Source organism: Tenebrio molitor, chromosome 4 (assembly GCF_963966145.1).
Source record: "Tenebrio molitor chromosome 4, icTenMoli1.1, whole genome shotgun sequence".
NCBI classification, from domain to species: domain Eukaryota; kingdom Metazoa; phylum Arthropoda; class Insecta; order Coleoptera; family Tenebrionidae; genus Tenebrio; species Tenebrio molitor.
In genome coordinates this window covers 16,886,699-16,903,353 of record NC_091049.1, presented here as the reverse complement: position 1 = coordinate 16,903,353, position 16,655 = coordinate 16,886,699, and the positions used below count along the sequence as shown (strand labels likewise).

At 36.3% G+C, this 16,655-nt stretch overlaps 1 protein-coding gene across 3 annotated transcripts in view; it reads left to right on the top strand.

Annotated features, from left to right (window-relative positions):
• Window positions 1-16,655, top strand: part of dsb (debris buster) — a 71,340-nt gene that overhangs the window by 42,748 nt on the left and 11,937 nt on the right. For all 3 annotated transcript variants that reach the window (XM_069043811.1, XM_069043810.1, XM_069043809.1), the window contains exons 3-4: window positions 15,933-16,024; window positions 16,076-16,236. In XM_069043811.1, coding sequence (XP_068899912.1) covers window positions 15,933-16,024; window positions 16,076-16,236 — 253 coding nt within the window. The remainder of the gene's footprint in view (window positions 1-15,932; window positions 16,025-16,075; window positions 16,237-16,655) is intronic.

The following is a 16,655-nucleotide window of genomic DNA, read 5'->3' as shown; positions in this document are numbered from 1 at the left end:
AGAAAAATTATGTCTAATTGTTTGTAATTAAAAAACAATCAACATCAAAACACAAATCAGAAATGCAATAAGAATTTTTCTCCACGAATTTTAAAGAATGAATGTATTCTTTTTGGATATTTAACGAAAGAATGATATCAATTCCACGCCCCGTGTTAGAATATAATATTGAAATCCTTAATCACATCCCTCGTACTTTCATTCTACAACGGCAGATCGCCAATCGGATGCATTTGTAAACAATAAGTCGCACATCGTGTAGCAACCGCTAAAGTAGGCACAATTTTAATCGTCAAATATTAAAAATCAAATTAAACTAAATTTTCAAAGATTGTTTTTTCTTGGTATACTCGTGGAGAAAGTATAGTCTTCAATTCGCGTATAATGGCTATTCCTCTTGAATAATACCCATCATTATACGCTCATTCAAGAATGTACTATTTTTGGCGTCTCTTATTAAATGCAGAGATTTTTTCATTCATAAAATATGTGATTTTTAAATCAGTCCAGAACCGTTAAAAAAGTTCCACAGCGGTTCATTTTTTAACGTATTTGCGCTAAAAAGCCCATGTTGTTTCATTAAACTCGTCAGATGTTGCAAATTAAAATTCTAGTAAGCTAAATTGTGCAAAAGTTGAAATTAATCATCCTCAAAGCTGTACTTTTAATATTACCATTAACAAATAAATTATGATACAGATTTTGTCAAATTTATGTAAACTTAACGAAAGCCAAAAAAATGTTGTATGCAACTCGTGAGTAAAGCAACTCGTGAAAAAGTATTACTTACTCGCTTGTTACATAAATAACTATTTTAACGCTACGATCGTAGAAAAAAATCGTATTTAGATAATACAACGTGATCAAGAATGACTGAATCTGTTGGTAACAATGAAAATTTGAATGATTTTGGTACCACTGTAATCTAAACGCATTTCCGGTTGTCAGCTTTGACAGAGTTGACAGGCGAATTTGACGTTTACCATCAAAGGATCATTTTTGTAATAGCATAAACATACCCGACATAACCTAATTTTTTTTAATGTCGTGTCAAGTTAAAACATCTGGTCAGTGCCAATTATGAAACAGAAAAACACCAATATTTTTCAGTTATTTCATTGCCAACAGACTCAGTCATTGTTGATCACGCTATATTACTATATGTATCAGTAATATGCTAGTTAATTCTAGTCAAATCAAAGAAATTCCTTTTTGAGAGGATTTTCCTTGCCATTCAACGTGGAAACGCTGCAAGCATTCGGGGCACTTTTCCAGATTCCGCATTATTATCGGAAATGTTTGCATTGTAAAATCAAAAATTTTATGTAATTATGTTATCAATACAATTATTTTTTGGATTCTAGTCCTACCAAAACGGTTAATAAATGTCTTTTATTAAATAGAATTGTAAAAGAGTCTTTGCATTTTGAAATTTCATCTAAGTACATTAAAAATGTAAAATTTAAAAATGTATAATTTTGTAAGTATAATTTAGAGGAAAATACAATTAAATCAAAATTTTTACTAATTTTCTATACACAAATACATTAATTCTGTTGAGACACTCACTGAGTGAGAGAAACATTTCCGCCATGTAAAAAGCAAAAAAACAAAAATTAAGAGGAAAATAAAACCGTTTCCTACTACGTGCTAATGTTATTATGACGCAATATAGACATTTTTCTCTAAAGGAAAAAATACGAAAGGATATCCTAGGTTATTTCCGTCAAGCATGTCTTTTGTATTATAAGAGACTAACCATACTTCGTTCTGAAAACAACTGTGCGAACAATGAAACGCTAATCTTCCTTTAAAAAAAATTAATTATGTAATTGCTCTTACTGTTCACACTCAGTAGACGTAGACTTGATAGGTACTTTCATTTACAATTTTAATTTTTCATAATAAATGAACAGATTTTTATCGTTTAAATAATTTTTTGCAAATATTCCTTTCATCAACGTTTTCAAAATTACTCATCATTACGATTAAATAAATTTTCCGTTAACCGCTTGTTAATTCCAATATTAATGAATTATTTTGTCTAAAATATAGTGTATTAATGGACCTCATTAATACACTATTTTTCATTAATCAACGATTTATGAGATTTTGACATTTTGATGATATTTTGATGTATAAACAATCTTGAACATGCATTGTTTGCACTTACCAACATTGCAGCAGGTAGTGCAGCAGGGTTTTCTATATTTTATAGCTCCATAACTGCACAATTACGAATTCACTTTTTCAAAAGTCGGCCTTTTTGGTTATAATTCGCATGTCATATTTTTCAAAGGTAACTAGGTTTTTTAGCAACCGTGATTTTTACGTGAAATTGAATGTGAATGGAGTTGACGTCTTCTGACACTCTTTGTGGAAAAGTAAATAGAAAGTGTTGAAAAATCTAAAAATGGCCTACGCTGAGGACAAAAAAAAGGATGAAGGTATTTTATAAGGTCTCATCTTAATCGAAAAAGATGAAATTGGTTTTGATTTGACTTTAATTTGAAATTTTGTCACAAAAAAAAAGTTTGCGGTCAACGAAAAAATTTTGTAATCAACTCGTTTGTTCATGGGCGATTAATAATCTCAACTATTAAAGGCACTCACTCGCTACACTCGTTCGTGCTTTCAACAGTTTCAATTTTTAATCGCCTTCATTAACAAACTTGTTTATGAAATAACTATTAATCTTAAATCTTATGTATTGATCAATCTAACAAAATATTAACTTATCATTAACATCTTAACTCTGGGTGACTCCTTTGAGTAATTCATCTTTTCTAATATTGATTCGTAGTAATTGTAGTTTAACAACTTTAAAAAGAGTCGTAAAATGTATTTGTCAAACTAGAGTCAGACGATTATTTCAAAGATCTAACTGGACCAAGTTTTACTCGTAGGTATTAACCGCAGAACAATTCATACCTACTTCTTACAAGAAAATGAAATTTTAGAGTGTTCCACTTATAAAGTTCAAAGATGTTTTATTAATCGAATCTAACCAAGTATTTAAAACTTTTATACTTGAATTTATAGTTAGTGTTGCATCTGACTGTACTTTTTCTGCGTGTTGTATAAACACTAGCGAAATCAAATCAAAACCGGTTAATAAAGTATTACACTTAAATTCACAAAACTCCCTTTCACTCAAAAGCTAAACAAAATTTTTTGCTGCTCCAACACACCTGAGCAAAAAGAATACCTACATATTTTACTGTCGCTAAACCTTTGTTGCCCAACCAAAACAAAAGATGTAAGATTGTTATTATTTATCTCCAGTACGCTTAGCATTTAGGAATCCTAATGAAAAACTCGGTTTGCTTAATACGTTTGTCAACAATTCCCGTTTAATGAAGCTACAAAATTGGAAAGTGGACATTTTTCTCAGTTGATGCAACGTTTGTTTGATTAGCACCTCGCCGTAAGAAAATTACAAATTATAAAATAGATGTATCAGATTTTTAATTTTTATATGCATTTAAATGACGCCCTCTATTGTGAAACATCCTGCACCCAAATACCAAAATATCCGCGTTACTGACATAATAAACGTTACCAAACTTTGAAAAGGTCACTGCTAAGAACAAATATGGCCTTCACTGGTTGAAACATCACATTGGGCAAGAAATTGTATTTAATTAATTGTAAGTAGTTCAATTATCAGTAGATTGATTTCCCAATAATTAGAGGGCATTGATTTACTATAGGATGGAATGTAGATAATATAAAAAGTATCAATTTGAAATTACGAAATTCATTTGTGTGGGCACAAGATGGAGAAAATTTTATTATTCAAGGACATTTATCGGCCGAGTTTAAGCAATGAGAGTGAAAGTGCAAGTGTTACATGAGATGAAATTGTATCCATCGTAGCTTCTTACGGTGCCGGTTTTTCTTATAAAAATTATGTAACGTACACGTCATCCCATATTGAGCGACCGATAAACTTATGGTACAATAATAACTTTAAGAATTTAATGCAGACACTTGGGTTCGTTAAAACTTTCATTGGGTAAATTCTTTCTTCTTCAGATAATTTTTAATAGTCATTCACATCAATTTACATAACCGAATTATTGTGTTCACTTTTAGCAACAGATGTAAAACTCCGTTATATTTTTTATTTGATTTTATAACAGAACAGTTTCACTTGGCAGACGTTGACCTAAAAACCACCTGATATCAGAATAAAATAACTTATAATTATAATTAATAAAACGCCTAGCCATAATATTTAACAAATCAAATAATGAATCTCAAAACTCAACTGTGTGTACAATTTTAACTAATTATTAATGTATTTATTGGATTATATAAAGCAAGAATTGCATTATGTATTTCCATTTGATATTTCTGTGATTCTATTGTCGTAACTCCTATCATGTTTTTTGATCATCTATTTCGATTTCTTATTATTTATTATTGTTGATTCGTCGATCACGCATGTTAAAAAATGAGAGAAGATGCATTTTTACATAATAATTGTTGTGTATGTGATTTTTGTTGGTTATTTTGATCTACTCGAAACTAGTCAATCCGCATTTACTTTATCAGTTGTGTTATGTAATCGTAGAAATAGCACAGTGTGTAACATGTACTATTACGGGCAAAAAAGTGGGACATCAACGTCATTGGCTTGACTTTTAATGTGAAATAACCCTTAAGTATCTGATTCTAACCCTACTTTGAATTGATTGACGTTGTCATTAAGTATTGTAGGTTGTAGGGAATGATTGTAAGTAAGCACGTAGTGAATATTAATTTATTTAATGCAAAGTTCCAATCAAAATCTACCTTTATCAAAAGAAGAGGACATTTGGAAAAGGAAAATAGGAGTATAAAATAAATTTTTAAAGTGTCAGCTGGAAAAGTGTCAAAAAAAAAATGACAATAAAGCTTGAACTATATCGAATTTTTCAAAACTGACAGAAATTTGATGATTTGATTTTTTGCCCGCAATAGTACGAAAAGGCCGATTTCTCGTGTAAACTCGTGAGAAATAGGCATTTTTCCGCACTTATTACACAATACGAATACCTACATATACTATTGTAAATAACGGGTGTTTTTTTTTTTTTATTTGACGTAGAAGTTGGCGTTGAGTCGATTGTGAACGCACCACCGGATTACAACTCTGATCAGCTATTTAAATTTAACCTCACTTTTTGCTTGTTTTAATGCATATGCAGTTTGAAAAATCAGTGTTTCTAAGACGAGTGGTTCATTCACAATCGACTCTTCAACGCCAACTTCGACACCAAATTTACACCTTTATAGTAAAAATGTATAACTTTTACAGAATGTCCCAAAATTCGTGAAACATTGAACAATACGTTCTTAACTAAAGATAACAGAACATTAGGAAAATGTGAATAAAATTCTGTTTGAAATTCCCGCTAATTTCAATTGGCGCGGGCTCAAAGACGGCGTCGGTAACACAGTTACCATTATTATTATCGACATCATTATCGACACAAAAACCGATAGAAAAGGAGAAAATCATTATACAAGGCAGTAATCATAGTGAATCATCATTATCAATAGCGAAAAGACCATCATCATACAGTAAATAGAGTGTGTAAATAGTGTAAATATAGTAGTGATTAAAATAAAGACATCAAAAAATCTGTGTCCCATCAACAAAAAATTAAGACTTCCAGCCACCTTCCGATCCACCAGTATAGCAGATCCTCAACATCATTTTGGTCCTTCGAGCCGGATGAGGCTGGTGGCTGGTCTTAATTAAACCAAAAACCACGAAAAAGTGAATCTCATCAGTTGTGCTTCACCCTTGACCTTGACGCATTGCGGAGCACGCAGAACGTCGTACTGCGTCATTGAACAAAATTTAAAGGACACGCCGGTTGCGAATTAAATTTTGTGTGAAGTGTGCTTAGATCAGAACCTCAACCTAATTTCGTGGCAATTTTAGTCTCAACACATCCATCGGCATCTCATCCACATCTCATCGAACTTCTCAACAAGATGGCGTCTGTCAACAATAGGATCACGCTCCAGGCCAGCAGGATGGCGTTCATCAACAGCGTCGATGCTGAGAACGATGCTGGAAGTATAGGTGAACTCAACTTGCAGGCTGCTCAATCCAAGCTAGAAATGCTCAATGAAACCTGGGAAAAATTTGAAGCCGAGCACGAAAAGCTCTTAATATCAAAAACAGACGTCTCAAAAGACCTAGAGTACTTCAAGAACGACGCATACCAGACAACAATGCATGTCTACGTATCTGGTAAGGCTGCGCTCAGAACTCGTATCGCAGACCTAGAATCAGCTCACCATCCTCCAACTGGGGCTAAGTTAGCCAACTCAAGTCTTCTAGCACCGACTCACGCCAGGCCGGCACTCCCCGGGATAAATATCGAGCCATTTTCCGGTGACATTCGGGACTGGCGTCCTTTTCAAGACTTGTTTGTCTCCTTAGTCGGAGAAAGTCCTACTCTCTCGAACGTCGAGAAAATGCATTACCTCACATCCAGTCTGAGGGGCAATGCTGCGCGTCTCATAGGGAACTTACCAGTATGTGGCGACTCATTTAAGACAGCATGGGATCTACTCACGAAACGCTACGAAAATAAGCGTTTACTCATCACTGCTCAACTCGACAAGCTGTTTTCACTCAAGAGAATTGAGAACAGATCGGCAAAGGAACTGAACGATCTCCTGAACACAACCAGTGAAGCAGTGAATGCACTCCGAGCCCTTGACTCACCAGTGGATCAATGGGATCAACTATTAGTCCATCTCCTGGTCCAGAAACTGGACATACGCACACGCGAAGACTGGGAATTCAGCCTTGGAACTAATACTGACTTCCCGTCGTATGAACAGCTCGCACAATACCTTTCAGCCTGTGCAAGGGCACAGGAAAGCATCGAGGGTTACGGAACCCCACGAAAACCATCAGCGAAGACCACCCAAATCACACCAACTCAGTCGTCTCATCAAAAGGGAAAACCTGCTCACGTCCACGTTGCTCAACAACAAAAATCAGAATCAGCCAGCTCATCCAACTCATCGCCATCTCCCGATGGGTCTCCTGTCGTCTCAACTGACCCGAAGAAGAACTGCGCATGCTGCTCAAAACCTCACTTCATCGTGTTCTGTCCCATCTTCAGACAGTATGACTCAAAGGAACGTCTCGATTGGGTAATTCAGCAGCATTTATGTTTCAATTGTCTCGGTCCGCACAACGCTTACAAGTGTCAATCCCCACACGTGTGCAAGAAGTGCAACGAAAAGCACCACACGATGTTGCATGACTCACCATTCAATACTGCGAGAAGGCCACCTCGTAGTCCTCCAACTCAAATGCAGTGACTAGTCAGCAGGAATTCTCATCACTCACAGAGACGTATTCTCAAAATCAATGCATCAACTCAAACGGACTTGGACACCGCTCGACTCAAAACATCTCAACCCGCCGTGGTTCCTTCAACTCAAATTAGATCATTTCACAGCGCGACAGCAACAAGGCCGGCAGTCATTTTGGCGACTAGCCAGGCAGATATCTATTCTCCCAGCGGAGCAACTCATCGGATAAGACTTCTCATCGACCCAGGGTCGGAAGTAACTCTCATTGCAGAACAACTCGTGAACAAGCTACATCTTCAGCGAAGATCTTCAACAATCCCTATTCTTGGGGTTGGTAGCGTCTCACCCGGTCGCACAACCGGTATCGTCTCATGTCAACTCAAGTCAACACACTCAGAAGCGCAAGTACATGTAGATGCACATGTCCTGCCGCAACTCACAGCGCAAATTCCTTCAGTGGCAGTCCCAAAGCAACAGTGGAAACATCTGAAAAATCTAGACTTGGCAGATCCAGATTTCAATCATCCAGGTCCAATCGACTTACTCATCGGTGCTGACTCATGTGCAGCAGTAATCTCATCACCAGGAGTACTCATTGGCGGTCCTTCAGAACCTGTAGGACTTCACACAGTATTTGGCTGTGTACTTTTTGGCAAAGTATCAAGTCCATCTCAACAGTCATCACATCAATCACTTCATGTGATCAGCAATGACAATCTCCAAGAGTCCCTCTCCAAATTCTGGATCCAAGAAGAAGTTCCAACCTCATCACAAGAAAACCTCACACAAGCTGAAGCCGCATGTGAAGATCATTTCATCAGAACACACTCAAGAGATTCCTCAGGTCGGTACAATGTACGACTACCTCTCATCGGTGACATCTCAACACTAGGCAACTCAAAGGAAAAGGCTCAACGGTGTCTTCGCAGACTTCTCACGCAACTCTCACGCAACAAAAATCTCCATCAACGGTACAGCGACTTCATGAGCGAGTATGAATCCCTTGGACACATGGTTCCGGTGTCGTCGGATGCTCCAGAGCCACCTCATGCGTATTATCTGCCGCATCACGGAGTAATACGTGAAGACAGCAAGACCACTAAGCTACGAGTAGTATTTAATGGTTCAAGTAAATCATCAACAGGTGTATCTCTCAATGACATCTCACACACGGGTCAGAAGCTTCAGTCTGACGTATTCGACGTACTTCTCTGGCTACGGCACCACAAATGTGTCTTCACGACGGACATCTCAAAGATGTTTCGTCAAATAGTAGTTCATCCAGATGACAGACCGTTGCAACGAATCATTTGGCACAATCATCAAGGTCAAGAGCAAGTTTTTGAACTGACAACAGTGACGTACGGAACCCGTTCAGCTCCATTCCTATCAGGACGAGTGCTCCAGCAACTCGCAACAGATGAAGGCGAGAAATTTCCTCAAGCAGCAGAACTTCTCAAGAAAGGTACCTATGTCGATGACATCGGCGGGGGTGCAGACTCACTAGAAGAACTCAATGCAATCGCCGAAGAGCTGACGGCGATGTGTAAAACAGCGTGTTTACCACTTGCAAAGTGGAAGAGCAATCACCCAGATTTCATCATGACATCCTCAGAACCCTCATCAGAACAGTCTCACTCATTTGAAGATCTCACTACAAAAATATTAGGAATCTCATGGCAATGCAAACCAGACACATTCACATTCAAAGGCAACCTCAACACGCACAACACCTGTACCAAAAGAGCCATGCTCTCGGAAATTGCTCAACTGTTCGATCCTCTCGGTCTCATCTCACCTGTTGTTATCCAAGCAAAGATCCTCATGCAACAGTTATGGCTCGAGAAGGTGAATTGGGACGACACACTCACACCAGAGATCATCAACAAATGGCAAGAACTTCGCCAAGATCTACAACGACTCTCTCAACTCCAGATACCCCGCTGGTTGAAATTGCATTCAGAAATCTCATCAGCACAAATTCATGGCTTCTCAGACGCATCTCAACTGGCAATGGCTGCAGTAGTATACATCAGAGTAACAAATCAAGACTCCTCATCCATCGTGACATTAGTATGCTCGAAGACGAAGGTAGCTCCTCTCAAACGTCTCACAATTCCTCGGCTGGAATTATCAGCTGCAGCGTTACTCGCAAAACTCGTGAAACGAGTCCAGGTCACTCTAGAGCTACAAAAAGTGCCCGTATTCACATGGACAGATTCATCAGCAACTCTTGCATGGATCAAGAGCAATCCAATGCGTTGGAAAGAATTCGTCGGCAACAGAGTCTCATTAATTCAAGAAACATTGCCTGAAGCTCACTGGAAGTTCATTTCAGGGAAGCAGAACCCGGCTGACTGTGCATCACGGGGCCTCAGTGCATCTCAACTCATTCATCATCCATTATGGTGGACAGGACCTGCGTGGCTATCTCAACCGCCAGAGTTCTGGCCATCGAAGATACCCCCAGAAAATCTCCACGACGACCTAGAACAGAGACCAGGTCTCTCATATGCAGCAGTTATTCCAGAATCACCAGCAATTTGGGATCTCATTGAACTGAAAGAAATCAAGACTTTCAACAAAACACTCACGAAACTTCTCAGACTAACAGCGTTAGTGCAACGTGCCTGCTCATGCTTCAAAAGGATTCCCAACTCAAAACTGTCCGTTTCACCTATCAACCCAGCGGATCTAGAAAATGCCAAGCTTTTTTGGATAAAGACAACTCAACAGGCGTATTACTCATCGGAATTCAAGATTCTTCAAGCTGGAAAACGTCTCAAGGAATCTCACGCATTGTCAAGACTCACTGCAATCATTGATCATGCAGGCATCCTGCGTGTCGGTGGTCGACTCCAGAATTCACAGCTAGATGCAGACAGTAAGCACCCAGCTATTTTGCCCAAAGAAAGTCAACTAGCTCAACTCATCATCTCCCATGCTCACTCCAGAACAATGCACGGAGGTACTCAACTCACCCTCTCCCTGATCAGAAAAAGTTGTTGGATCGTAGGAGGCAGGGCTCCTGTAAAGTCATTCATCCAGAAATGTCTCACCTGTGCTCGTATTCGTGGTGTTCGAGCTCAACAGTTAATGGGTCAACTCCCTGCATCACGTGTCACACCTTCACTAGTATTTGAAAACACAGGAGTTGATTACGCAGGACTTGTGTCGTTAAAATTCAATCAAGGTAGAGGCACTCGCTTTTACAAGGGTTGGATAGCCGTATTTGTGTGTTTCTCAACATCAGCGATTCATTTGGAGGTTGCAACAGACTACTCATCAGAAGCATTTATCAAAGCATACAGACGGTTTATCAGTCGACGTGGAATTTGCAAAACCCTACGCAGCGACTGCGGAACGAACTTTAAAGGTGCTGATGCACTGCTCAAAAAACTTTTCGATCAGTCAACGCATCAATTCAAGGAACTTCAACGTCTTCTCACCAATGATGGGACAAGGTGGATATTCAATCCTCCAGGTGCGCCCCACATGGAAGGCAAATGGGAAGCCGCCGTCAAGTCGGTGAAACATCACCTTCGACGCACAATCGCAGATACTGTGCTGACCTATGAAGACTTCTCAACATTGTTGGCCCAAGTAGAAGCGATTCTCAACTCACGACCTCTCAGTGCACTCTCAGATGACCCAGAAGACATCTCAGCACTCACTCCAGGGCATTTCATTCGTGGTGCTGCTCTCACCACGATTCCAGAGCCAACTCTCACTCATTTGCCAGACTCACGTCTTTCTCATCTTCAGAGAATCCAAGCAAGACTCCAAACATTTTGGGACAGATGGTCCACAGAATGTCTGCAAGCTCACCAGTTAACCTCAAAATGGAAACACTCTCACAACGACATCAAGCAAGGCTCATTAGTTCTCCTCACAGACGAGCGGTACCCACCGTCCAAGTGGCCTCTTGCCAGAGTAACTCAAATTCACCCAGGTGTGGACGGGTTAACTCGGGTAGTGACGATCAAGACAGCTACCGCCACGCTAACAAGACCAGTAGCAAAGCTCGCCTTGTTACCAATTTCAACACACGAGGAAAACTCAGACAATTCTCTGGAAAATCATCATCATCAAGAAGAACTAGATGTCTCATAGCTGCAAATAATTCCCCAAACCTGTTGGAGAAGGCGGGGAGAATGTTTGAAATTCCCGCTAATTTCAATTGGCGCGGGCTCAAAGACGGCGTCGGTAACACAGTTACCATTATTATTATCGACATCATTATCGACACAAAAACCGATAGAAAAGGAGAAAATCATTATACAAGGCAGTAATCATAGTGAATCATCATTATCAATAGCGAAAAGACCATCATCATACAGTAAATAGAGTGTGTAAATAGTGTAAATATAGTAGTGATTAAAATAAAGACATCAAAAAATCTGTGTCCCATCAACAAAAAATTAAGACTTCCAGCCACCTTCCGATCCACCAGTATAGCAGATCCTCAACAAATTCCTTCCCCCTTATTCTCGAAGATATTGACCTTTTTCCGGAAGTAAGTTCGGCAAGATCTTGGATTTATTTCAATTAAATTATCTTAAAGTAAACAGTAAAATTCAGTAATGATACAAAAGTGTCAAACTTTACAAGAAATTAATTAATTTGAACCATTGTTTTCAGTTGAGTCATTTGCGTTGGAAGAATTTATGGGTGAATTCAGACGCAATATTGCCAAATATTTTTTCAGATAATGTCAACACAAAGTAATTTCCTGGAAATACTGAAAATATTCGTAAACCTTCAGAATGGTTTTCCCGTTGACCTACAAAAAGAAATCGTCAAAATTCTTTCCTATAGTTAAAATAGTGAGGTCAAAAGTGTAACTTTTCAAACTAAAGGAGATGGAATATTTTTTCCTCCTGACCTTCTACTATCAGTTAACAGCGTACCGTTCAAGTTTTCTTCGAAGTTTGGGACACCTGGGGATTGAAGCTGATCAATGATGTTATAAAAAATATTCCATTATTCTAGCTCGGCCTCTAGTCGTTTTACATGATCATTCATTAAGACTTCTTGATGAGAATTTTTGACATCCAAGGAAATAATACTGTATCTCGATTAATGACTTGAAACTAAGTAGAAGTTCCAAACTGTACCACTTCATTTTTCATTTTTTCTTTACAATAAATGTAGCGTTCATAATGATTCATTATCTTGATCTATGCTTTAAGGATTTTTTTTTTTAGTGGTGATTTTGATGACATCTTCTTGACCTCAAAAGTATTTATTCATATTTATTAATAAATTATAATCGTTTACTTTATTTTCATTTAAGTTCATATGAAGTTGTTATTTATAGCTGCTTTGATTCACATAATTTTCTAGCTGCATCTGCATAATGTCCTAGTTTACTTTCATGATAAAATCCTTGCTATAATTAACTACATTCTTCTTATCAAAATGTTACTACCTACTAGTATTTTCTTACTAAATACTTTCCTTTTTATATACTTACATTTCAAGTATTTCTATGCTTATTTTATTAAAGAAAAAATAACTGTACCTAGCTGTAGGTACATCTCTTTATAAATATAAAATTTTGAAAAATACATTCCAACATCTCTCTTTTGACAGATAAAAGAAAACGCTCTTAGATTTTAGTCGAATCAACTAATTGGAACCTAAAAACAATATACAGAAAAAAAATTTAAGAATTTTTACAGTCATGAATTCATCAGTTTAATAATAATTAATAAATCTACTTCTATTAAAACATAAAACAATAGATAATATGTATTTCTCTATACATAACTCAAGGACTGTCATCAAAGAGTGTTCTATTTAAACTAAAACCTTGGCATTTAAGTGTAATTAAAAAATTCATACGTAAATTTTGCGTTCCATTTGTGTCACAGCTAAAAGTCATTTTGAAACATTGTGCAAACATCGAAGAATAGTACACTCTGTAAACTGTACTTAGTTATTCTCAAAATCGTTTAAATTTTTTGTAGATATTTTAAATTTCGAATTATTATAATATGATATATTTATTTTAAACAAATATTAGAAAAAGTCATTCATTTCCGCATCAACAAATAAATTTACACGTTTCTAATTCCTGTTTTAGAATGGAAAATTCAAGTCAAGTTTGAAACTTGATAGTATAGTGGCTCTATTGAATATTTTAATAAAGTTTACCATAATTGCAAATATTACATGTATATTTATATTATATTTAACAATACTGGTTTTCGCACAGATAAATAAACCACTAGTAAATTATTATTTTGGATGTAAAATCCTTATATTACCACTTTTCATGTTCCCAACAAAACTGGTTTTTCTGATGTATTCTAATCAGAGACATTTGTTTTACACATAAAGTATACTCAAATGACGGTTAATGTAGAGTAAATAATTGCTGTTTTTTTAAAATATCACCTTTGCGAAACGATGCTCGTCATCGATCGAGGACACCCTGTCCCTGTATAGATTAGACGTATTATACAAATTAATATTCTTCCTGTTAACGATAAAAGACGCGTTGACATACTAAATTAGTTGTGGGAAAAATAATTTTTTGCACATTATAACTGAAGTTTCGTTATAATAATGCCTAACTGACTATTGAGTGCCTTCCAACTGCTTGACAAGAATAGCTTGGCGAATGAAATGCGCAGAAAGGAAACGAGAGAGTGTCTGTAAGACAAGGTATGGCTAGGGTTGTACACAATGAAGCAAATCTGCTAAACAACCCGGACATGCTGTCCACTTGAAGCTTGAAGCATTTTATTCTGTTTATAAATTTTTTTAGACCTATGAAGTTCGTTTAAATTTAGATAAGCAGCCAATTTTCTTCCAGTTGAGTCGTTTATTCAAAATTCATGAACCTTTGCAAGAGGAATTAATAATTGAGTTCCAGCTTCTCCTTCTTATCGGATCTACTCTAATAAACAGGGTTTATTCACCGTAGAGTTCCAGCGAAAATTTAATGTTATGCAACACAAAATACCAAAAGCTCAGATTGCTAGATACCATGTTTAACGTTTTTCTTCTCTATGTAAGGCTCGATGTAAGAAGAATAATTTTATAGTCTGACATAATAAAAAAATTCGTACGTTTTACACGATTTTATCGCGTATTCAAACGATGAAAAAAACAGACATGGTTCTCATTTTTGGTTGGCATTTGATTGTCATTTTGACTTTTAACTAAAATTGCTTTGATGCCTTATTTGCAAAACGTTGAACAAGGTATCTAGCAATCTGATCTTTTAGTATGTTGTGTTGCATAACATTAAATTTTCGCGGGAACGGTGAATAACCCTGTATTTCCCATTATTTCTCGACTCCAGCCGCTTTAAACTTTATTCTTCACCTTACTTACGAATCACTATTAACACACATTAACAAAGACACAGGAAAGGCAATAGCTCTGAAAAGAACTGATTTTTTATCTTGGAAAGAATCTCTGATTTTCGCCATTTTGTACACGATCTCCTCCAGATCAACTCCAGACACAACAAACAAGTGCGCTCCGCCAGTGGGAGGGATTTCAGCCCACTGCGCATCCATCAGCCATCCGCCAAGCTGTTTTTTTTTTATGAGTGTACATGCTTTTATTTATTTTTTATTGTTTTATTTCTATTATAAACTTAGCATATTTCATTTAGAAAGACAACTGTTCTTTTTTTTGTAATTTTGAAATACATGCATATTAAATTATACGTGTATTTATTTTATTAACTTTAATAAAAAATACCAAACCACCTAAAACAAGCATTTAATAGTTACTACAAGAGTCCTCATAAGTCGAAAATGTATGAGGACTTTAACTTTCTGTTGCACATAGTACGGTTCAAAACTTTTGGCTCTTATTTTCTTTTGTTAATAATTAATTTTACGGCGTTTATCTATATTTACTCATTTGGAAATATCTCATTAAAAATTAATGAAATTAATTTCTACCTAAATTGGTCAAAAACTAACCAATGAGGTAATGACACCCACTATTGCATTGTTCTTAATATGGAATATATTAAAGTTTTCAACTTACTTTTGTATTTTTTTTAATTTTTGAATAACCATATACCATTTCCCCCTAAATTTTTGTGGTAATAAATCCAATAATACCTTTTAAGTTTTCGAGGATATCTTACACAACGATTTGCTTATACGGAGTGATCAAGAATGACTGAGTCTGTTGGTAACAATGAAATTTGGCAAATTTAAAATTTACCAACGAAGGTTAATTTTTGTAATAGTATAAACATAACCTGCATTACCAAGAATGTTTTTAATGTCATCTCAAGTTAAAAAATCCGGTCAGTGCGTGGTCAGTGCCAATTACTAGACAAAAATCACCAGTATTTTCAATTGTTTCATTGCCAACAGACTCAGTCATTGTTGATCACGCTGTAATTACTACCGTAATGCTTTCTTTAAAAAAATAACTCAACCGACGTGGATAATATAAACACCACGTTGGGAATGACAAACGTGTTCACTCTTATTTAAATTTTAGACGCTTTTTTTTCAAAAATAAAATTTCTTTTTCTTTTTTTCTTATTTCTTAGGAAAATATGTACCTGAAACTTAAGTTAAATGCGATATGTAATTCTTTTTTTTTAATTTCAGGTCGAATCGCCGTAATTTTAATCGGCGTTTTTACCTTGGCAATGGGTATTATTCTATCATCCATTCCATGGGTAGACTACCTCATTTTAAAGGTAAGACTTTTCCTCACAAAAAGAATGTCGAAAAACAAATCATTTTTTCAGAATCTAAGACTTTGGAACGGTTCGTTGAGTTTTCAGTATTGGCAAAAACCCGGAGTTACAAGACTCACAAAAGTGTACATCTTTAATGTTACAAACCCAGACAATTTCCTCAATCTAGGTGAGAAACCCAGGCTTCAAGAAATTGGACCTTTCGTCTACAGGTAAAAATAATTGTCATTTCTATTACTATTATCATACTGAACTTCTGAAACTTATTCCGATTAATTAGAATAATTGATATTAATTTAACGTTATTACCATTAATTACGAAACTGCGGTAAATTTACTTTATGAGAAAAGATACGTAACCTCTATCTAAATCTAGGTTGACAAATATTTTCAATCGTTGTAATTATTCAAATGTCTTCTTTTTTCGGACGCCAACATAATTTAACCGCCGTTTATTTAATTACATTACGTAAATGTACATACTGAATGTAGGTACAATTCAGCATCAGTGTCATTCCTAAACGAAAATAATTTCACAAAACAAAGGCATCGTCCTCTAACGTGCGTAACTAATAAATAATGGAAAGAGTGTTTATGAATGAATTAGATTTCTTTGTCAAGGATCGCTGAC